At 41.7% G+C, this 23,131-nt stretch overlaps 4 protein-coding genes across 4 annotated transcripts; 1 reads left to right on the top strand and 3 right to left on the bottom strand.

Moving 5' to 3' along the window:
* The first annotated feature begins 16 nt into the window (after positions 1-16).
* On the top strand, positions 17-2,467 carry LOC132259432 (leukotriene A-4 hydrolase). Its single transcript, XM_059757068.1, has 4 exons — positions 17-293; positions 358-473; positions 539-1,017; positions 1,238-2,467. The coding sequence occupies exons 1-4, from the start codon at positions 251-253 to the stop codon at positions 2,433-2,435; spliced, it is 1,836 nt and encodes a 611-aa protein (XP_059613051.1). The 5' UTR covers positions 17-250; the 3' UTR covers positions 2,436-2,467.
* On the bottom strand, positions 2,449-3,447 carry LOC132259433 (uncharacterized). Its single transcript, XM_059757069.1, has 2 exons — positions 3,040-3,447; positions 2,449-2,624 (listed from the first exon to the last, which is right to left on the bottom strand). The coding sequence occupies exons 1-2, from the start codon at positions 3,382-3,384 to the stop codon at positions 2,463-2,465; spliced, it is 507 nt and encodes a 168-aa protein (XP_059613052.1). The 5' UTR covers positions 3,385-3,447; the 3' UTR covers positions 2,449-2,462.
* A 471-nt stretch (positions 3,448-3,918) lies between these two features.
* Positions 3,919-6,034, bottom strand: LOC132259301 (uncharacterized). The gene is made up of 2 exons (XM_059756867.1): positions 5,902-6,034; positions 3,919-4,774 (listed from the first exon to the last, which is right to left on the bottom strand). The coding sequence occupies exon 2, from the start codon at positions 4,763-4,765 to the stop codon at positions 4,085-4,087; it is 681 nt and encodes a 226-aa protein (XP_059612850.1). The 5' UTR covers positions 4,766-4,774; positions 5,902-6,034; the 3' UTR covers positions 3,919-4,084.
* Positions 6,035-6,192: 158 nt separating this feature from the next.
* LOC132259134 (tyrosine-protein kinase Drl) lies at positions 6,193-22,109 on the bottom strand. The gene is made up of 13 exons (XM_059756685.1): positions 22,095-22,109; positions 21,888-22,006; positions 20,599-20,645; positions 16,439-16,566; positions 15,992-16,229; positions 15,006-15,165; positions 10,034-10,182; positions 9,814-9,962; positions 8,808-9,009; positions 7,628-7,787; positions 7,418-7,558; positions 7,062-7,358; positions 6,193-6,995 (listed from the first exon to the last, which is right to left on the bottom strand). Exons 1-13 carry the CDS (start codon positions 22,107-22,109, stop codon positions 6,884-6,886), a joined length of 1,917 nt encoding a protein of 638 aa, XP_059612668.1. The 3' UTR covers positions 6,193-6,883.
* Between the last annotated feature and the right edge of the window lie 1,022 nt (positions 22,110-23,131).

The raw sequence follows: 23,131 nt of genomic DNA, 5'->3' as shown, positions 1-23,131 counted from the left end.
GTTGCGCTCTTCGCCGCCAGAGGGTCAGTAGGGGAATTCACTGGAGTGTTTGAAGGTCTCGAGTGTAGCATTTATCGCCTTTTTATCGCTAAAAAGGCAATTTCAAGTGTTTTATTTCACAATATTCAATCAGTCAAGTCCTCAGGCACACGACAAGTACAAGTGCTTGGCAATTCAGTGTGAAAATAGAGAGAAAAACAGGTGTTATTCCACATATTTTGCCCCTCCCGACAGAATTGACCAGTGCAAAATGAGACTGAGCAAAGTTGATCCGAGTTCTTTCTCGAACGCCGGTAAATTTATCTTCATTCTTTGCGCTTTTTTCAAAAGAATTAATTGGTTTTCTCTGGTTATCAGATGAAATCGTCACGACGCATGTCAAGCTGGATTGGACGGTGGACTTCCAGAGGAGTGTCTTGAGCGGAAGCGCGGAGATTTCGATGAAAATCACGGCGACTCAAATCGACCAAATCGTGAGTTCACCAACATTTTTGCTTGAGGAATTAGTTTTTATCTGTTTATCTCGGTGTTTTCTCAGTTCTTGGACGTCAGCGATCTCAAGATCTCCGGTGTGAGTCTCGTGCAGCCGGCAGGATCCTTCCCGGTCACGTTCAGCGTGTCGGATTTCACGGAGAACATCGGATCGAAGCTCACGATCGATCTGCCCACGATGACGTCTGGGAAAGTGACGCTGCTGGTGGAATACGAGACCTCGCCAAAGGCCAGCGGCCTGCTGTGGCTCTCCAAGGAGCAGACACTGGGCAAGGAGCATCCCTACCTCTTCAGCCAGTGCCAATCCATCCACGCGCGCTCGCTCATGCCCTGTCAAGACACGCCGGCCGTGAAGTTCCCGTACTCGGCCAGAGTGCGCCATCCGGAGGAGCTCGTGGCGCTCATGAGCGCCATCCAGAGCGACAAGCAGAAGGGCGTGACGAGCTTCGAGCAGACAGTGCCGATTCCCAGCTACTTGCTGGCCATCGTCGTGGGAGATTTGGTCAGCGAAGACTTGTCGCCGATGTGAGTATTGAGCTCTCAATTGAGTCAATTGAGTTAACTTCTCAATTAGAAATATTGACACCAGTTCCGACTCTAATCGTCTGATCTCACATTCAATGAATTTCGATTCAATTCCTGTCTATTTTGCTGTTCAAAGTAAAAAAAAAATTTGCAACGCATGTAAAATGAGTCACAAATCAAAGATATTGCATTACTCATTGTATTCTTTCTCCTTCTGCAGCACCAGAGTGTGGGCGGAGCGTGATTTGGTGCGTGAGGCCGCGCAGGAGTTCAGCGAGACGAGCGTTTTCCTGGAGAAGGCCGTGGAGATCTGCGGTCCGTACGTGTGGAAGCGCTACGATTTGCTCGTGATGCCGCCCAGCTTCCCGTTCGGCGGCATGGAGAATCCCTGTTTGACCTTCGTCACGCCCACAATCATTGCCGGCGACAAGTCGTTGGTCAGCGTCGTGGCGCACGAGATCTCGCACTCGTGGACGGGAAATCTGGTGACGAACAGGAACTTCGAGCACTTCTGGCTCAACGAGGGCTTCACGGTGTTCGTGGAGGACAAGATCAAGGGCGCAATCAATGGGGAGGCGTTCAGGGACTTCTACTCCTTGCTGGGTCTGAGTGAGCTCAAGGACTGCATGAATGTGCAGCTGAAGGACAAGCCGGAGATTCAGAAGCTGGTGCCGGATTTGACGGAGTTGTCGCCAGACGACGCGTTCTCCACGGTGCCGTACATGAAAGGATCGACCTTCCTGCGATATCTGGAGAATCTCTTCGGCGGACCGAGTGTCTTCGACCCCTTCTTGCGCTTCTACTTGAACAAGTACAAATTCCAGTCGATCGAGAGCAATGACTTCAAGAGCACCGTTTTCGAGTACTTCCACGAGAACAAGTACAGCGAAATCCTCGCGCAGATTGATTGGGACAAGTGGTTCTTCAGCCCTGGCATGCCGCCAGAAGTGCCGGCTTACGACACGAGTCTCGTGGATGCGGCTCAGAAGCACGCACAGCTGTGGAAGGACTCTCAGGATATCCATGAGATCGAGAACTCGCCGCTCTTGCAAACGCCGCTGTCCAGTCTGCAGATTGTGGAGATGCTGTCGAAGTTGCTGGATCAGAAAGTCGTCTTCGGCAGCGACAAACTGACCGCCTTCACGAAGGCTTACAAGTTCGCCGAGACGAGGAACTCGGAGATCAGATTCAGATACTTGAGAATGTGCATTTTGGCGCGCAATTTGGACTCACTCGACGACATCTTCGCCTTCGCCAACAGCAACTTCCGCATGAAGTTCACGCGGCCGCTCTACAAGGAGCTCTCCCAATGGCCGGAGGTCCGTGAGCGCGCCATCGAGAGCTTCCATCAGCACAAGGACGAGATGATGAGAACGTGCGCCGTCCAGGTGGCCAACGACATGGGAATTGCGGTCTAACAATGATACAATAAATTTATTATGCAATCAAATGAGCACAGATTTGCGAGGGCGCAATGTTGTCGTGGGCGTCACGGTGGACGCCTGGTCGTCATTCTCATCCAACACGGTTTCTTTCTCCAGGCTCAGCCGGATGAAGAAGATGGAGGCGCTCGTGGCGAGGCAAATTGAGCCGACAATCGCCAAAACCTGCACACATTGCAAAGTAAGAACTTGGGTAAGAAGATTAATTCAGTTATTTCCACAAGGTGAAGCGCAAAAATTGCAAGGTTTTCTCTGCACGCGCACTTTCAAAGTGTGACGAAAGAGAATTTTATTGCCAAATTAAGAAATGTAAGTTTTCTTTTGGAAAAGATAATGATGTAGAGGGTTTTTGGGATCAATTCTATCAAATTAGGAAACTGTTTTCGTGTTTCTTTCCCTTTCTTCTAAGGAAATAATTGAAAAATACGGATTGTAAGTTAAGTAATTATTCTCTTCTGGAGTCAAAAATTAATCCAATTATCGCGAAAGAGTTAAAAAGTATCCTAATCGCTAATAAAAATCACACTGAAGTCTCACGACTGAAAAGCGGTACAATTTGTGTGAGTCACCGTGTACTTACGCTAGGCAAATACTCGGACGGCACGCGCACGTCGTCCGACGTGATTGTGACGATGGAGACGCTGAGCAGCGTGATGCAGAACATCATCGTGCAGACGGTGTCCGTGATGTTGAAGCAGCGCAGCGCGCATTTCACGGCGCCCGTGGCGAACATGAGGTAGAGCAGCAGACAGCCGGCGCCCGTGGCGGCCGCCGTGATGGGGAAGAGCAGACCCGCGAGGGCCGTGTAGAAGTGGTGGATGAGTGCGCCGGCGACGATCAGCACGATGCCGATGAGCTTGAGAATGCCCTCGGGCGAGATGATGTAGCGCGACTTGGAGAACTTCTTCTCGCCAACGATGGACATTTCGCGCGCGACTATCGAGTGTGTTGTGCGTCGGAAATTGGCGCGCGATAAAGCGACCAAAAACGCGACAGATTGCTGATTTTCGCTAATGGAATTGATAGCAGAAGTGCTTCCGTGTCTCGAAAGAGGACGGGAAAAAGACAGTGGGAAACGCGCTTCGCCACGCAGTGCGAATCCCGAGAAATTCTAGTCATTATGAGCACGAAAGTGCACTTGAAATTGCTCAAACAACGCGTTATGATCAACTTTACTGCACATTTTATGTAAGAGAGTTTCTCGTGTAATACTTAACGTGTTTCATTTCACTTAGTTTCACATGTTGAGGAGAAATTTCAACAAGTGTGTAAAATAGTTGCGATAAGAGGCGGAATTTGAGTGGGTTTTTCTTCTTTTAATGTAGATAACATTGAAATAATCATGAGAACTTGCTGAGGAAGAAAAGATGCTGAGAAACTTGAGGCTTGCGAAGTGTTCTTAAGACACACGATGATGAAATGAGTGAATGTCAGAATTTTTACGGCTCTTTTTGCGCAACGAATCTGCGAAATGCAACTCAAGGCGTTCATTTCAAGTCTTTATTCTTAATTCATCGTAGTTTTGATATGTTATCTTACCAAAGAGAAGTACAAAAAAATAATTACTTCGCGTAGAAAATGATTGTAGAAAAGGTATTCGAGAGTGTGTTTCGCACGTCGGCGCCTCAGTAGAGCATAATCACGCCCTGCGTCTTCTCGTCACAGAGCAGCTCGGGCGGCACGCGGTGCTCCTTGCGCTCCAGGAGCACGGCGATGATGAGGCAGACGATGTTGAGCACGACGATGGCAATTCCGAGGACGAGGATGTGGAAGCTGAGGCCGAGGCGCGCCAGACCGCCGGTGTACCACAGGTTGCTCTGGTCCTCGCGCGACAGCACGTTCTCGTGCAGGTGCAGCAGGAACTGCGCCAGCCAGCACGCGAAGGCGATCAGGTGCGACAGCACGGACGCCACGTTGGCGACGAACAGCAGCACGACGGTGCCTTTGCGCTTGCGGCGCGACGCCGACTTGAGGATGGCCGCGATGCCGCCCACCGTGCTGCTGAAGAGCGCCAGGCCGCCGCCCAGCGCCGTGCCCAGCCACAGCCAGTAGCTCATGAGGTCGGGCTCGGCTGCGATGAACGCCGGCACGGAGATGTCGTGCTTGCGCGCGCCATAGCCCACGTTGAGCTCCTTGGTGCCGGCGAAGAGGCCCAGGTTCACGCGGCCCGTGGACTCGCTGCTGTTGTGTCGGCGCGCGTCCGCCTCCACCCAGCGATCCGTGGTGAAGGCCGCCACCAGCAGCCCCACGGCCACGAAGTTGCCCAGGAACGTGACGAAAACCAGAGAGCGTGTTTTCAGGCTCATCTCATAACTCTGCGGAGGGAAAAGGGGGTTTTTTGATAAGCTTCGAGTACATTTTGGTGTGAGTCACATTTGTAGAAAGCAATTTGCAAAAGGGAACTTGCAGTTTAAGTGCCCAAAATCATAATCATGTTATAGCAATTATCAATCTCTTGAAAAGCAGGGAAAATCGATATATTATTTGCACGCAAATAAAGCAAAAAACACTTGAAATTTGGTTTTAGCTCCAGAATCGAATTAATCAAAGGGTTGTTTTTGTGGTCAATTGTGTGGTTTTTATTAAATCCTGCCGAATGAAACATTTCCAGTGGAATTTCGACCATCGCAAACCCTCATCAAGGGGCCGAAACGTGAGCCTGCAAGTCGATGGGCGGCCAAATTGCCTCCCATCCGCACTAATTGCTGGCAAAGCCGAGCCTCGGGCGAGTGTTTAGTCATCAGAAATTATATTTCGCCTTTGCAAATCCCGATTAACTGGCAAAAGCCGAGCTCGAAGCGACCGAGGAATAATTGGTCATTCTCGATTCTGGGCAGCTGGATAATTCCATTTGCCGATAAGCGAATTTATATCGAATAAATACATATTTGCATTGCGAGCGCACAATAAATGAATCGAAATCCACACATGAATGAGATTATCTGTTTTGGGCGCTTCGCAGCGCTTTTTCCACTGTACAAATTTCCGAAGTGCATTGAATTTTGGGCGCGTTTTGGGCAGTTGGAGAAATTCTCGAACAATTGTCCTTTGTCACGAATTTGTAGGCTTCAGCGAGAAAGAACAATGAGCAGCCCTGAAAAGCGCCGAGTGTGCATTGAAAATATTGATATTTGTTTTTGTCACTTCGCGCTGTCCCACAAAATCTCTGCAGACCACGAAAGATTTCAATGCTACCTCGATGGATGTTCAGAATTGGCGCTGCGGAGGACGAAAATCGTGCTCACAATTGCGCCAAGGCAATTGAAAATGGGATTTTTGATTCCATGAAGGGGCTTTTGTGGGGGAAAATAGCGAGAAAACTGTGTTAAATTCGAGATGCGGAATGCAAAGAGTGTCACTTTGATGACAAAGGGCGAATCTTTGAGCAACCTCATTTCATGATTTCTCCCAATTCCCCAGCGAAACACCGTGCATAACTCACCTGAAATGGTGTTCAACTAATCGAAATCACTTTTGTGTCAGCAGAAGAGTCAGAGGAATGGTATCATAATTAAAATACACTATTTTTAGAGATGTCGTGATTACCAAACACTGCACTGCACTCGCTTACAATGGAGAATCATGGCGACTGTCGTGACAGTTTAGCGGTAAAACGGCGCCGTTAAGTGTTTCGTGTTTCATGGTTTCAAAAGAGTTTCTCGCCGCAACAGTCGTTCCCCCCCAAATTGCCAACAACAAAAAGGCGAAATATTGTTAAAAATACATATTTAATATGAGATACAATCCATTTCATTGTAGACTTTATATATGGGTTCACATTTAATAATAATAATTCGATTTCAACACCAGTTAACATTCCGATGAACACAACGTCTGCTTTTCTTTGGTATGTTTTTAGACAGAAAAATTTTCTTGTGGTTCTTTTCGATACACTTAGATAGAAAATGTGTGGTTTTTACAGATATTTTGTCGCTGAAATGGCCACTTGAGACAGCAATACAGTGAGATTTACAGAAAAAGACATGAAATTACGAACATTTCCTCCGAAAAAGTTATTAGAACAATTAGAATGATGAAAATCACGCTTGAAGAGCGACCCAGCTGACCATCTCTTCGCGCGATGATCTGAAGACAAAGTGTTTTATTCCCATTTTTCCATATTAACATCTCTTTCAAACTTACATATTTCTGAACGTCCATTAAATTAACGATACTTATTGTCTTCCAAAATGCTTCTCTTTGGTATATGGTTGTTCCTTTTGTTGGAAGATATTTAGCTATAGACTTTTAGTGTACTGTGTTAAGATATGGCTTTGACTAGTTGATAGTGGGTTACGATGTGGTGAATGATGGGTTATTTTGGAAGTTACAACATCGTATTACATAGTAATATCATATTCAGATACATGAAATATTAATGGTTCTATTGATAAAGTTGTGTGTGCGTGTCTACGAATATACTCTTAGATGTACTTTTCCAAATCCGCGTGAAAGTCATGCAAATATGCAATGAGTTGTGGGAAAGAAGGTCGCTGCGCGTGATCCTGAAGCCAGCAACACGACATCACAGTGTAGCTGCGAGGGAAACCGCCAATTATTAGTCGAATAGTGGGACATAACCTCAATTTTCCAACTACTCACAATTCATCAGGGCAGTTGACGGGTTGGGCCAATCGATACCCGTCCCTGAGATAGGCCTCCAACTCGAAAGGATCGACTTCCTCGTATGGCATCGCTGCCAGCGTCGTGAGCTCCCAAAACAGCACTCCCAGACTCCAGACGTCACTCGATATCACGAAGAGTTTCTTCTGGAGCGTCTCCAGGGCCAGCCATCGCACGGGCCTGTTCTCATTATCGCCCAGGCAGTGGTAGTCGTCTGGGAAGAGATCCCTGGACAAGCCACTGTCGCAAATTCGCACATTCATCTCAGCGTCGATGCTGCAAAGTGAGGTTATGTAGCTCAGTCTACGAATAGCCCTACTAATAGCGCAACTTACACGCAATTGCGCGTGGCCACATCGCGATGCAGAATGCCGATGGAGTGCAGATGGGCCAATCCTCTGGTGACTTGCAAGCCAAACTCAACTAATTGATGTGTGCTCGGAGGATTGGAATTCTCCCGGCTCTTCTGCAGATAACTGGAATTGCAGATGAGAATCGTGAAAATATTTACACACAGAGCTGCCGAGGAAAAAATCAATACGCACAGTTTGAGGTTCCCATTGAGCGGCCACGGGTAGGCGATTTGGGGTGGGCCTGGCAGTTCCATGCACGCCGCCACGGGACTGTGCAGATTGGGATGCGAAACTCCCATGAGGATGGAACCTTCAGTCAGTAAAAAGGCAACTTGTGTCAGAGAAGCACCATCTGTGGAGGGGAGAAATTTTCCAATTCAATGAAATTTCCAATGATTGTAAAACCCGGCGAACTTTGCCAATTCTGACGCTATCACGGAGCGTTATCAGGTGTGAATTGAAAGTGAAAAGTTTGGACTGGAGAACAATTGGCGCAAAGTTTCTTATAAAAGCATGGGCAATCAAAGGGTGTCGGAAGAGAGGGGTATTTAGCAGTCTGGCGATGTAAGAGGAGTTGGACGTAAATGTATAAGCAAAACCCAGCGTTAATTAGAATTTTGATACCGCGAAAACATTGTGTCAGGTGAAATATGTAAAACAATATCTCTCTTGCTGCATGGCTGAGCTTATAATGGATTAAATTTGAGCGTAATTTTCATGAGCTGAACATTAAGAACACAATATGGATTGTATATCTTTACATTGATTTGATTTATTGTGTATTAAATTTTGTGATTTTGCCTACTATTTATGAAAATTATGAGCAAAATTCAGAACATATTACTGCAAGCATAACGTAAGGCTTTCAAAGTGACCATTGTGTAATACAATATTCTGGCTTCTGGTATATTTATTTCGGTTCGTGCTGTTTATTTTTTAAATTCACCGAATTAATGAGTTTTTGCAGATTTTAATTATCAATTCACACTTTGACAACGTATTATCACAGAATAAAAGTTTAATCAGCCTTTAATGAGGTGTCAACGCAGACTCTTGAAAATTTGATATTTTTCGCACACGATAATTGCGACACTGTATAACGTTGACGAGGACAGGGGGTAAATAAAGAGAGGAGAGGGCGAGACTTTGATGAGAGATAGTCCATTATTCACCGGAAAACTATCGGCGCGTCCCCTGAATTCCCGCTGATTGCGAAATGAAATGTGATATATGGTCGAGGGGGTGGAAATTCCCCCTAAAAATCGTGCCTGTTCAAATATCGCATTGACCCGAAAATCGATTCTGTAGCACTTCATTATCCCGAAATTGTCTCCCTTTTATCTGCAAACGTCCCCTAAGCCAGAGCACTCACCTACGACAGTCTTTACGAGCACTTCGTGCGCCTCTCCAGTCAGCGCGTTCTGGAGGATTCCGCTGTAGATACGCCCATATGTTCCCTCCTGGACGACGTCCCGGCAGTGGATGGTTCCCTGCGGCACGGCGACGCGCCTCAGCTTGTCCTTCGGGTCGAACACGTTGCTGTGAAAGCTGCGCGGCGTCGACAGGCTGCAAATCTGTCACGCAATATCACGTGAATTTCAGTGAATGTGGTCAGGTGTAAAATTGACTCTTTGAATTAATAAATTGGCGCCACGCTGGAATTTTTTCCTCTCTGTATCGCAGAAATTTGTGTCCCACATGAAATATGGCTTTCGTGCCGCTCCCAACGCGCGCTGAAAGCTCCCAATGGGAATTTGAATTGCAAAGCAATTAAATAATTGGGTGGCGCGCCGAGTCAAAGATAGCGTGAAGGGATTATAATGAATTATTAAAATGCTCTTGACGTCTTATTTTGTGATGTTTTTGCTAATTTGGAACAAAGCTTGAATTCTGTCACGATTTCAGGCCTTTCACGCGCAAATACAAAAGACCCTTTCTTTTATTGTATTTTTTAGAAGGAATTTGTCAGAACACATTAATCTCCATTCTTTCACTTATTTTTTATCGAGTTTACATATAAACTATCTAAAATCTGGGATAATCAGACAAATATCTTTTAAAGTTCTTCGATTCCCAAAAGTGATAGGAATTTAAAAAGATAACTTTACAGTCTGCAACACTTTGGAACTGTTTTTAATGATGTCTCGACAGATCTCTTCGAACTTAGCTGAACGTTTTCTCATGCATTTTTCAATTGAAAAATACTCATGGCCGCGCTATTTTTGATCTGATATTCGGTAAAGAATTTTCTGAATTTGTGGAAAAATGTTTTCAAAGCTCCGCCTATTCATAAGCCCCGCCCACTCGCGAAAGCACAAAAACGACTTATCAAAATTGTGTCAATTACGTCAATTACAGTCATGGGAAAGGACAATTACCTGAGTCAATTGAGAAGAAGCGTAGTAGGAGACGCGAGACGGGCAGAGAGATTCGGGCTTGGAGTAGATCGTCTCTGCCACCTCTTGTGCCTGCGGCAGAGCCAGTAGAGCTGTGGCATATGGCGATGGCGAGGACGGCTTGCCGAGCCCTATGAAATTGCGCAAAAATCGCTAGTGATTACAATTCAAACGGCAAATCGCTCTCGAGGGAGACACTCACAGTTCTTCTTCGACTCCGCCAGCGGGAATTTATTGAGGCTGGTGATGGTTGCGTACGAGTCGCTGTTGATGCTCGCCGGGCGTCCCACAGCATCCAGGCGGATGAATACATTCTGATTGCTGCCGTATGCCGCCGTGGTGAAGCTGGTGCTGAGGGTGAAAGAAGTGCCATTAGGCGAATGGCGAGGGGTGGGAAATTGACAGACTCTCGCAATGTGATAATTCATTCCCAGGGCGGAATAATGCGAAAACTTGTAGCAGTTTATAACGTTTTATGGGCTGATTAATTATTTTGATAATTTTTTGGGCTCTTCCAGAGGGATGAGAGTGCGTCGATGACGCCGCAGGCCATCAGGCACTTTTGGAGCTCAAAATTATGAATATTTAATTGATATAGTGGCGCTTGGGATCATTTTGTGCTTCGGCCAACTAATAAAGGCCATATTTTTCGGGAAATTGATATTATTTTGCATGTTATTCGAAATGGTCGCGGTTTTTTGGGGGATGGGCGAATTGATGAGTTGCGAAGGGAGAGCAAATACCACATCGCCAACATTATGAGCAATGAATAAATATTTGGTTGATAAATGAAGCAATTTCCAGTTTTAATCATTTTTGAATTCATTTATGGACTCACATATCAAGAACACTTAATCAAGCCGAAATTGAATTAATGTGTGTAAATTGAAATTGAAAAATTCTGTCGCTCTCATTTCCCGGTTGGGAAACACGTACGTTTTCCAAATGAGTTTCTAATGTCCTGAAAGGACTACATACTATGAGTATTTCTATTCCTGGATCAGTTCTGGTTGCAATATCCAATAATTCAGAATTAAATTGTCATCCAGTATTTCTAGCATTGCCACAATATCGATATTTCTCTCCATTTGAATATGCATTCATCGTGACTTCAAATTGTTGGACATTCAGCGTGAATGAAGATGAAGATTTTAAATAAAACAGACAATGAAGAATTGCTGACATTCTATCGATTTAACAGATCATTGTGGACTGAGATGACAAATCAAGAAAAATTAATTCCTAGTGAGTTGACAATGGAAAGAAACAATGTTTGTGTTCTTGGAAGTGCTGAGGATTTCATCGCTTACAGTGAGTGCGGAATTTGGCACAATAAATACAATAACGATGTTGAAATTCACGACATGGAAATTTTAGTCGGCAGTCGACTTCATCGTGATAATTTTAGCGTTGAAGATTTGAGTAATTTAATCAGAAACACATCGAAATTCTTGATTGCTTTTGATCTAAGCTATCGTCAAATATTCTTGTATAACAAAAGTGCAACGAATTGTCTTTACAATTGCACAGATTTGCTTAACTATTGGCATGAAAAACAAAACATCGATTTTGAGGAATTGAAAAAAAAACTTACAATTATGAACTTATAGTTACCATAAGTATTATTATTTTGGTCGTTTGTGGGTTTTGCATTGTGTGCAATTTGCATTGCTTCAAGAAGAAATAATCATGACAAATTTATGTAATAAATATTATTTGACGAAACAGTGACTTTTTCTATTTCTCAAGACTTCTTTCCCAAATTCTTGTCATTATTGTACAAATTTGAACCATTTCTCATGACTGAGTTGCCAAACCTCTTCTAATGAGTTTCTAATGATTATTTACACCCTGTAATCTTTTCTATGCTCAGTTTTCTATGTGATTTTTGGGCAAAATGTTGCCCTTAACACTTATTTTGAGTGCTTTTTTGATCTTTTCTACCGCATTTTCAATGCGAATTCCCAAGAATTGTAAAATTCTTTCAAGAGGAAAATTTAATACGATAGAGATTGATTGGCATCCAGTGTTTTACGCATGGCCTTATTACAAATATGCTTTTCCTTTTATATGCTCTTCGCTCATGAGTTCTTCTTGTTGGACTTTCAATGTGAGATCTCCGAAAACATTCGATTACGCCTTCGGTATAGAATATTCGATGGATTATAAAAGATTGCGTATGAATAATAAAACATTCAATGCTGAATTGATGAAATACGACGAATTGTCATATATGAAAGAATACAAGATATCTTCATTTAATCAAGTACTGCAACAAAGTGAAGACTTTATCGCTTACAGTGAGTGCAATATTTGGTATACCAGTGCGGATAACACTGCTCACGACATGGGAATCGTGGTCGGAAGTCGACTACATCCCGATGATCTTCGCGCTGAAGATTTGAGTGATTTTGTGAAAAATATTACGGATTTCATATCAGCCTTTGATCTTGTCGATCGTCAAATTTATCTGCATAACAAAAGTGCCTCGAATTGCATTTATAACTTCATTGACTTGAGTTTTTGTTCTTCTGCAGAAAACCGAAAAATTGATGTTAAAAAACACGACGAATCAAAAAGTTATGAATTAATAATAATCATAGTTGTCATAAGTATTATTATTTTGGTCATTTGTGGCATTTGCATTAAATGCTATTTGCATTGTTGTAAGAATTGGTGTAAGAAAAAATAATGATTGTTAGAAATTGTTCCATTTAGAAATCTGGTTTCATCATTCTTAGGATTTGTTACGAAACACTTCTCCAATGAGTTTCTAACGACCTCAAATATCAATTTCATATAATAAGTGTTTCCTTTCTGTTGAATCACTTTTAGCTTAAGTGTAGCAAAATGCAGTTCTTTTCCTTCGTGTGCATTTCTGCAAGTTTACTGGCTTTGGGACAATCAAAAGCCTCTACTAGGAATTGTTCAACAGTTTCGGGAATAAAATCACCCAAAAAATTTGTATATTGGCATCCAGTTTTCTACGCTCTTCCAGAGTTTCGTGAAAACAGCTTGTTTTCATATTTTCTATTCATGACTTCATCTTGCTGGTTGTTCGAGATTGAACATGGATATGAGAGTACTAATTTCGCTTATAGAACAAATCAGGATAAACTTGATGAAATTTGCTACAAGGATCTTTCATTCTGCGATAAATTGGTTGAGAAAAACGAAAGAATTCCTTTTGATTTATCTTACAATTTTAAAGAAGTGAACGTTCAGATTCTGCAGGAAAGTGAAGATTTCATCGCTTACAGTGAATGTCGAATTTGGTACAATATATACAATAATTTTTCCCAAATTCACGACATGGCAATCTTAGTGGGAAGTCGTCAAGACCCTGAAGATTTTCGCAGTGGAAAAGTGTCTCAGGATGATTTTTCTAAAAATTTGGGTGAATTTGTGAAAAATTTATCGAAAATTATCAATTTGTTCAATATTACTGATCGTCAGGTTTATGTGTACAACAAAAGTGTCACGAATTGCGTCTATGATTGCTACAATTCCTCTACTTGCGTATCTCAAGAAATAAGTAACGAAAATGGTCAAAATGGTACAAATATAAATTTTTCAGATACAAATATTGTTGTCATAATTTCAGTGGTTTTGACCATTTGTTGCTTTTGCATTGTGTGCAATTTGCGTGGTTGTAAGAATCGTTGTAAGAATTTGTGTAAGAGAAAATAATGATTATAATGTTGGAAATTGCTTTCGAAGAGTCCATTTGGAAATATGATTTCCTCATTCATTCGATGTTTGTATGAACTTGATTACGAAACGCTTTCTCCAATGAGTTTTTAACGATCTAAAATATGTTCATATAATAAGAATTTTCTTCTTGTTCAATCATTTTTAGCTTAAGTGTAGCAAAATGCAGTTCTTTTCCTTCGTGTGCATTTCTGTAAGTTTACTGGCTTTGGGACAATCAAAAGCCTCTACCAGGAATTGTTCAACAGTTTCGGGAATAAAATCGCCCAAGAACTTATTTGATTGGCACCCAGTTTTCTACGCTCTTCCTGAGTATCCAGAAAACGGTGTATTTTCAAATTTCTTCGTCAAGACTTCATCTTGTTGGTTCCTTGACATCATGATGATCAATTCTAAATTACAGTGTTTGCCAAATCTGGATGAAATCAACAAAGTTTGCGATAAGAATATGAAATTTTGCGACGAATTGGTTCTGAAAAGCGAAATAACTCCTCTAGAATTACTTTATAATGTAGGAGAAATGAACACTCAGATATTGAAAGAAACAGAAGATTTCATTGCTTACAGTGAATGTCGAATTTGGTACAATCAAACCTATGTGTTTTCTCAAATTCATGACATAGCAATTTTGGTGGGAAGTCGACAGAATTTTCGCAATGGAACAGTCTCAAATGAAGATTTTATAAGAAATTTGAGTGAATTTATTAGCAATATTTCAGAAATTATTACTTTATTTGGTATCAATGAGCGTCAGGTTTATTTGCACAACAAAACTGCCACTAATTGCATTTACGACTGCTCCAATTGCACATCCCTAGAAATGGACAAGAAGGAGTATACAAATATGTATTTTTCAGCTATAAATATCGTAATTATAATTTTAGTGGTTTTGGTCATTTGTGGATTTTGCATTGTGTACAATTTGCATTGTTTTCGAAAGAAAAATTCAGGATAAAATGTTATAACCCATTACATTTTGATTAAATGTGGTTTTTCTGAATAAAAATAAATGGCACAGTTGAAAACCTGACTTTAAACTTCAAGAGATTTTTTCCCAAATTGGATTATCAAAGCATTTTTTATCTGACAATAATGAGTTCTCGTCCGTTCGTGACACGAAAATCCTTTTCCCAAGCGCCATGAGCCAGTCGAAGCTGAAATTGGCTTTCAGCAGAGGAAGTGTTCCACCCCGTATTATTTCCTTATTAGGCGGAGTGAAATTGTGTTATTTTAAATTCGACGCAAGCACAGGACGAAATGTGTATCTCTGGCTGGGAATTTATCGAATTTCCATAATTCAATTTTGTGCTCTCTGCGTTGTTTCTATAGCCAAGTTAATTTTGCAACATCCGGCGCACAAATGTAAGCAAAGTGTATCACATTGGCTCACACATCGAGGCGAGAAGGGGTGGTTTTCGGGGGGTGCCTGGGAATGGCTTGTCGCAGCAGATGATGCCACTTACTGGAGCGAGTCCTGTCGGATCTGCTTCCTCGCCCGGATGTACATGGCGCTGGCGATGAGGCCAATCACCAGCACGAGGCCGAGGGCGCACGCCACGGCGCCCAGCAGCGCCGAGGTCTGCGACGGGGCCTTGGCCGGCGACGGCGACATGGAGTTGAGTCCTGGCGAAAAGAAGAAACTTTTCAGACGACCACACAAAAGGCCATACTTCAATGCATATTGAGCATGCTAAGCGAAAGTTGTCCAAGCCGCAGAGATGGCAAACAAGGCTGCGACATTATCTAATATTTAGTGGTGAGATAAAAGCGGCATGTCTCTTATTGTCTCTTTTGAGATGCCTGAAATATTCATCAGCAGACAAAGAGCGATCTTTGGATTTGTACTTGGCCTGCAAATGGGATAATTTGGAGCGAAAATACGCGAATTGTGACAAAGAATTTCGTTAGCAATGAGATTTTGTGATATGCGAGGAGAAATGAGAGGATTTGGTAAGAGATTTTAAAAGGATTCCTTTCACAGCTCATAATCCTATTACATAGCGTGCGGCAGTCAAAGTGCTGCGGAAAGTCTTTTCATTTTTCCTTGCTTTCATCCATATTTAATGTATGTTCTTTTCAGAAATAATAGACAAATAATGAAGTCAAAGCAAAGATATAGGGAAAGTTACATATCTTTGTTAAAACTTGTTAGAATGATTACAAAATCGCATTTTGGGGGCCGCATTGAACCACCCTGATGTATTTTCTGTATCATTTTAGTGAAAAACTTCAACTCTGCACCTGAACTGCCGCATCCTGTGCTTCCATTTCCCTCAACGAATGGGTTTTCCCACCTCCCGAGGGCTAATATTCATATTTCTGGCTGAGAAGCTCTGTGCGTAAGCCCCTCTTCCGCAAACACATTGTCATGTTCCCCTCTGGCTTAGGGGACTTCCTGAAAATAATTCACGCTCAGCATCCCGGGCAAAGAATGGCAAAGCATGCTGACCTTTGAGGCAGATCTTATTGCGCTTGAAATTGAGGCGGGTGTCGTTTCGGCGAGAAGGCGCCCGGATATGAAGATTAATGGCCACTGGAATCTCCTCGGACTCCTTTCCGGAGCACGGCAAATGAACTGTGAAAGTGTCCTGGACTCTGGGAACGACACCCCTGGCGGGAATGCTGAGCTCTGGCGGCAGCAGAGCACCCAACTCCGTGGCGTAGTCGATGTTGATGGAGTAGGAGAGCTAAAAAGGCGAAAGGAGGAGATTCTTCACACACAAACTTTTCTCACGAAGGTGCTGAAAAAAATTCCACACTCTTGTTTTAGCCTCCTTTTCACACATTTCAACCCATTCTTTCACCCCATTTTTTTCCCTGCTCTCAGCGCGACTGTTTGGCAGTGGCGCGGAATTTAAGGTATAATGTGATGTATTATAAATCAAGGATATCATACCGGATGTTCGACAAGGCTTTGCCAAGAAAACTCCAAGTCATTTACATTCGCTGGAACGGGAACCACGAAAAGCATTGCATATGTATTAACCACTCCTTCGTGAACGTAAAATAACTCAGCATCGAGTCCTGGAAATATAAACAATTCGTTTGCATCAAAATGGGCGGGTTTTTCATCGCTCTGTTAATTGAATTGTTTTTCTGTTAATTGGAAATGAGTTTGGCGGACAGTGAAAAGTATCTCTGCAATCCGGGGAAAACACACTGCAGATAAATTGTATACATATTTTGTTTATTTTCCAAACTTCTCTGCATTGATTAAAATAACCATTATGTTTCTGGCTGTGTGCTAGAAAATCCACCCAACTTATGCAACGTTGAAATAATGTGAATAATATTTATTTCATGAATTGCTTCGCATGTGAATTTTTCACGAAAACACACTGAGGGAAAATCGTGAAAGCAGCAGCATTTATTAATTATGAACAAGACTGGACAGAATGTTTGCTGTTATTCTTCCATCATCAAAATGCTCTTCCTCGAGGTGATTTTTCCGTCTTCCTCCATCTCCAAGAATGCCATCATCCGCTCGCATTATCTCAGGGATGATTTGTTTTGCGGGCGAAATAAGTGGGTGGAAAATCTCTGTTTGCGTCTTATTTTCAATTTCGCAGCGCCATTTGAATACACAGTATTTTCTCGAGGAATACGCAATAAATTCCATCAATAAAATTCACTTGAAAGTAAGTATGAAAGAAGAAATCAAGAGACGCTCATTCTGAGGGAAAAAGAACTTGACGCAAAATATGTATATTATAGTTGTGAAATATGAGAATTAAGTTATGGTGAAAATAAGCTTTTTTATGACTCTTCGAATGAAATTCTCAAAGAACTGCATCGTTCCGATGGAGAAATACTCAAAGAGAATAATTGAAATTTGAATAACTAATGAGTCGTTTAACCAATTTTTCCCTCTCAATACATTTCTTCCCTCTGTCGTTCATTTCATATTTAAATAATTCATTGGCCTGCACTTAATTTCCCCATGAATTACTTAAGGTATTAAGCGGAGTGGAATTTAAGTGACATTTTCGAGAAATGTTGTTAATTTTGAAGGCAGATTGAATCCGCTGATTTGCCTATTCATTAATGGCAGATAAAATTGATCTTAGTGACAGTAAAGCATCAAAATCAGACAATACGTTATAAGGATAATATGAGAATTTATAGCCACTTATTCGACTGTGAATATAGACTAATACCTAATACTTGTTGACAATATGCGTAATTTAGATGCTGAATGCGATAGAGAGAAGAATACGACAGAATTATTATCAAAATCGATTGTTTCATGCCTTCCGTGGGTCACCAACCCGATGACAATTTTGAAAAAGAACCCCTTGAGATTTAATTACGGGCAACACTCTGTCAAAGACATCATTAACCCGACGGACAGTGTCAATTAATCGTGAAACTTTAAAATTGTTCGAAAGAAGTAAATGTGTTCCTCATCAGAGTTTCTTCAACTTTCCCTCGTGCGCGATTTTTCATGTTTTCCCGGGGAAAAAGCAATTAAGCACGCAAAGATGAAACGTGAAGTATAGAAGTGGAATTTAAAAAGTTTCCGAAGCTCAATTTTCCCACCCAAAGACAAAAGGCCAGGAGAGTTGAAATTAACATCAATTTGTGATAATATGAAAAAGGGGTGTGGGACTTTATTGAAGGGCTGCTCGGGGAGCAATTTGGGCAGAAGGAATTAGCGCAAATAGACTCATGTTTCATCGTGATAAATTAACTTCATCTGGGCAATCTCGTGAATGCGGTGAATTGAGGCCAGAGATGGAATTAATAGACAAACCAAATCCCTATTTTGGGAGTTAACCAGCTAGAGAGAGAGAGTCACCCTTCTGTCGGCTTATCGGCCGCCCTGATATGATCTGTGACAAATGACTAAAGCGCAGAGTCTCGATTATGATCGGAATATTGGAAAAGTCAATAAGGAGGGCTTCTTTGCGGCCACCATTTGAATAGAGAGGATGAATGGAAAGGTGAAGAAGTGAGGGCGAGACGTGGACTATTCATCACTCTCTCGTGGTGAAGATCTTATCATAATTGCAATTTCACCACAAGAGAGCAGAGACTCTGCTTTTAATAAGGAATGCCTCTTATCGCCCCGGTTCTCCCCTGCGATATTCCGGCGGGCGATCTGGGGAGAGTGTGCGAGGCATAACTCTTCTGCCGGAGTTGGCTCAATGTACATAGTTTCGGGGCGAGATGAGACAAATGGAGGGCCGCCTTGGGAGGAAAGTAGCAATAAATATGGAAATTGAATTACTCATGCTACAATGAAATGAATGCTCCACGAAATACACATCTTCTCTTTCAATCTTATTCAACTTAAGCCATAAAAGCCATTTGATGGTAGATAAACAAATTCACAATGTATCAGACGAGAGAGTGAGCTTCAGCCTTCATGAGAGTGTTCGGATGATGGGTGAAAAAGTCCCATTACCAACTTGCTGGCGCACAATTGAAATGACTACATCCCGAGTCATTTGTATCCTCCTTTAGACAACCCCAAAAGTCTCCTTGTTTTTCAGTCGCCGAATGAAATGGAATCATTATGGATTCCCTATCAAGTTGCAAAATAAATGTTTATTCAAGAAAAATCAATATGCAATTATGGCGAATGGCTGAAGCGAGGAAGGATTTTCCTGCGTCTCCTTTTGTGTATATGTATTATCATTGCAAATTCCGCAAAAAGGACTATCGAATTACGCTTCGAGGAAAAGTGCTTCTGCATCAGAAATCCCACAAAGTATCGGGGAAATTCAGTGGAAATTGTTATGCATTCGCAATACAACTTTCTCACAGTATCGTTTTTCACTGACATTCAGTTTGCCGTTTGGTATATCAAGATGAATATTCGTGGGAGCAAATTGGAAAATAATGTACATAAATTAAGCTCAAGATGAAGCTGCATCTTGAGAATCACAGTTCAAGATTTAATCATGTGCAGTGGAAGAATCAAATGTGCTTAAGAAACTCTTGCTATTCATTAAGAAGAACTTGCGTCTGCGGTCGAAACAATATGTGGAAGATTAAACGAAATAGTATTGAAAATGATTCACAAATAATAAATCAGAATAGTGTTTGAAATTAATTTAAAACTTTTCCATATTTTAACTTTACTCGTCAAAATGTAAATTTTTCTCACAATTTCCTATTTATTTTCTGAAACTTTTTGTTTCTTACTAAAACTATGTTTGTTTCATCATCCTACAAACATTTCGCTCAACACTTTGATATTGCTTAACCTAAATTTTATCATTCAGCTAAAGTTTTTCTATGCAACCAGAATAAGTAAAAAGATCTAAACTTCCAACAATCTCTAATCACGATCAAGAGCACAAGAATGCAAAAGTTTCTCAACATTTCATTAGTATTTCCTACAGAATGTTGTCTAGAATTTTTAATAAGCTTCAATCAATATCAATATCAATAATGCAGTGGCACTTCAGTGTTTATAAAACCCTAAAACCGATAAATATTTCAGAGTTATCGACAATTGAAACAACCCCAAATCTGCAAATTGTAGTTGAATTGCTCAGTTTTTAGGCATGGAAATCGCCTATTAAGCCATGAAGTGCTCGATAAATATCCCCCATAAAATATATACTGAACATTTAATCCCAAATCTCGCTTTATTTAATTCCGGGGATTCACAGAGTCGTTTCGGCCGTCCTTCCGCAGTCCAGACACCCATTGAGGGCCATATTTCAGGTCCGCTAAGGACGCACTTCATTAAAATTTTATCGCCGAATGAGGCACTTTCTCGCATGTTAAATTCACCATGATTTTTCCCCGCATTTGGTAATGATATACCTTCTTGTGGGAATCCATAATTCAGTCCCTTCAGTCATGGCAGTGTCTTGTGATGCCGTAAAATCCTTTCTTCGGATTTTTAGCACCGACGAAAGGAAGCCATAGAAGGCGAAGGAAGTGTTGCAATATTTTCTTTGGTTTATGGGGTGGAAAATAGAGGAAATATCCGCAATACTTCTCCCTCAAGAGATTTCATCTCGAGAATTTTCACACTGTCGCGCAAGTTTGTGATGTCAATGTTGACAATAAGTAGAAGAAATGAGAATGAAGACTCACCCATTAACTTCTTCATCTCCTTCTGATTGATGAACACGTTCAAGTAGCTGGAGACAAATGGCGTGCTCCAGAGCAGGAACACGCCACAGATGAAGGGAGTTACGATCCACATTTCGCTGGTCTCGTCTCGGTGGCAATAACACTTCCCACTGCGGTGCGATTACTCATAAATAAGTGCAGACACATTAAGAGAGCAGTTGCCAGATTATTGCTCTTGAATAAATTTAGGGACGAGAGAGAAAGGAAGGGGTTTTTTCAGAATTCGCAGAGGGTGAATTTATAAACTTCAAATATAATCACATTTCACTTTTAATTCTCTCTCTCTTTTGCCAAGGGTTTAATTGATTCTGATGGGATTTCTGGTGTGTGATTCATTTGCGATGCCGCGTGTTCGGTCCTCTTTTTGTTTGTGGGCTCGGGAAAATTTATTTCACGATAAACACTCATAAATTATGTCGCCGAGCATGGGATAATCCCGAATTTTCCGTATCGCATTACACATGGCATTTTATTAAAGTCTCACGTGATTTTCAGCACTTTATATCATCATTATCACACAGTCGTATTAATTGTGGTGGCGTTTTAGTCCTGTTGTCGCAATTTTTGAATACACAGAGATTTGCCTGTGATTACCACAAACTGGAAAATTCACACATTTTGTGGGGTTGCAATTATTTTTTATGCTCTCAAATGGATTAAAATATGTTTTCATTTGGGTAATTTTCAGCTCAAAATTGCCTGAAAAATCTGTTGGATGTTCGGACACGCTTAAGTTACTTGTCAGAGTGTCTGAGACTACAACAACTACACTCTATAAATTTTACATTACCTCTCATTACTGCTTAACGATGAATTTTGAGTAAAATTGATCCCGACATGAACATTTTGCACTTTACTGTTGATTAGGACTTTTTTTACTTTCCCCGCACCGCTGAAATCAAGCGACAAACTCTGCAAGTTTATCTAACCGCTCAAAGCACAATCAATTGGAAGAGAATTGCTCACGCGAGTAAATGAAATTGTGCTGATAGTTCATGAATATTGCCGAAGCAAAGCGACCAGGAAGCAAATGGCAAATCAATACGTGTGAAAAAGTATCTCTTAATTTAATAAGCGCCCATGTAAAATGGTGGAAAAAATCGCTTTTCCACCCCACAATTTTCACCCCACAACGTCAATTTGGACTATCACGCCAAGCACTTTTCGCATTTTGTCCACTCGTTCGCCGACAGGCCGAAAATTGAGCTGAGAAGCGCGTTCAGCGGGGGTGAATCGATAGTGAGTCGCACACACAGAGGGAAGCGAAATGGGAGGAAAGTACACAGTCAAGAATGTCCTGGCATTTCTGCGGAGAGGCGAAACGCGGGCTTTCTTCACGGCAAAAGATGCAAAACTGAACTGAAATCCTCTTTATGTGTGATTGAGGACAAAATTCATATTAGAGGCATTTAGCGAAGGGGAAGTCAAATCCCAAGCCGGCTGTCACCCGAGCGCACCCTTCGGGCGCACATGCGCCCTCCGTTCACCCCCGACCGCCAGCAAGCACCCTCGGTCGTGTAAAACTTGTTGAATTACGCCAATACTCTTTTCAACCCCAGCGCCGAGACAATTTATGCCAAGAGTATGTCCTACAGGTAAATTTATACACTGCGCGCTATAAATTGTCAGTATAGGTGTTTACACTCAACTTTAATCTACTTTCTCATGTTTCGTGCAATGATGCAGAACTGCAGATTAAATGTCCTCACAGACGGAAGCTGAGTTTCACCATTTTCCAATTAACTTTTCAACAAAACTCTGCATCGGAACATTTTATTAAAATGCACACACACTGATTCAGCAGGAAATATTTAATTAAATCCCCCGCCCAGCGAAAGGGCGCTGAAAGGAGCCAATCTTGCCAGGCAAATGTGCCAAAGCGCGTCCAAAGAGTGCTTTTTAATTCAACTGTATCCACTTTAACGCCATAAATTTCCAATCATTCGACGTGGGAGCTCTTTGTGTTCGGGATCGCTTCACCGGAAGACATTTAAGCGTGTATAATTAATGATTTTCCGAGAATATCCACAGCAGAAATGATGTTTGTATTCATTAGGACTGACCGGAATTTCACCTGGAAGGGAAATTCTGATGCGGGCTCATGTAAAAATCAGGCGCTTTACGGGCAGAATGATTTTGAAATCGCAAAGGAAAAATTATATGCTTACCAATATATATAAAATATATTCGTCCAAGGGGAAAATATAGCCAGATCACGAATATTGCAGCATTTTGGAAAATTCAATATGAGTTTTTGAAGTCGCTTTCATCCTGGGAATTTAATAAATTTATGCTTTATACAAAAATTGAAATTCAGCTTTATACAAATTCAATATTTCATACTTTTGCACGCTTCTCAATGCATCGAAGATCGAAGTTTAGGAAAAAATCATTAAGTGCAAAAACCTCTTTTGAAAATGCGAACTCACCAGATATTTCCTCCTTGGCAAGAGTCATTCTTTTTTCTCATCATATTGAGAATAATTGATATCTC

Source organism: Phlebotomus argentipes, unplaced genomic scaffold (assembly GCF_947086385.1).
Source record: "Phlebotomus argentipes unplaced genomic scaffold, Phlebotomus argentipes genome assembly scaffold_18, whole genome shotgun sequence".
In the NCBI taxonomy this organism is placed as follows: domain Eukaryota; kingdom Metazoa; phylum Arthropoda; class Insecta; order Diptera; family Psychodidae; genus Phlebotomus; species Phlebotomus argentipes.
This window is presented reverse-complemented; position numbering and strand designations above follow the sequence as displayed.

Excerpts from the sequence above, each read along its gene's own strand:
- LOC132259432 (XM_059757068.1), top strand. The coding sequence starts at position 251 with ATGAGACTGAGCAAAGTTGATCCGAGTTCTTTCTCGAACGCCG. Across the intron at positions 474-538 it reads CGACTCAAATCGACCAAATC|TTCTTGGACGTCAGCGATCT; the intron begins GTGAGTTCACCA and ends GTGTTTTCTCAG. Across the intron at positions 1,018-1,237 it reads AGCGAAGACTTGTCGCCGAT|CACCAGAGTGTGGGCGGAGC; the intron begins GTGAGTATTGAG and ends CTCCTTCTGCAG.
- LOC132259301 (XM_059756867.1), bottom strand. The coding sequence starts at position 4,765 with ATGAGCCTGAAAACACGCTCTCTGGTTTTCGTCACGTTCCTGGGCAAC.
- LOC132259134 (XM_059756685.1), bottom strand. Across the intron at positions 15,166-15,991 it reads CAATAAGATCTGCCTCAAAG|GACTCAACTCCATGTCGCCG; the intron begins GTCAGCATGCTT and ends TCTTTTCGCCAG. Across the intron at positions 7,559-7,627 it reads CTCAATGGGAACCTCAAACT|TTATCTGCAGAAGAGCCGGG; the intron begins GTGCGTATTGAT and ends CTGCAATTCCAG.
- LOC132259433 (XM_059757069.1), bottom strand. The coding sequence starts at position 3,384 with ATGTCCATCGTTGGCGAGAAGAAGTTCTCCAAGTCGCGCTACATCATC. Across the intron at positions 2,625-3,039 it reads CGTCCGAGTATTTGCCTAGC|GTTTTGGCGATTGTCGGCTC; the intron begins GTAAGTACACGG and ends CAATGTGTGCAG.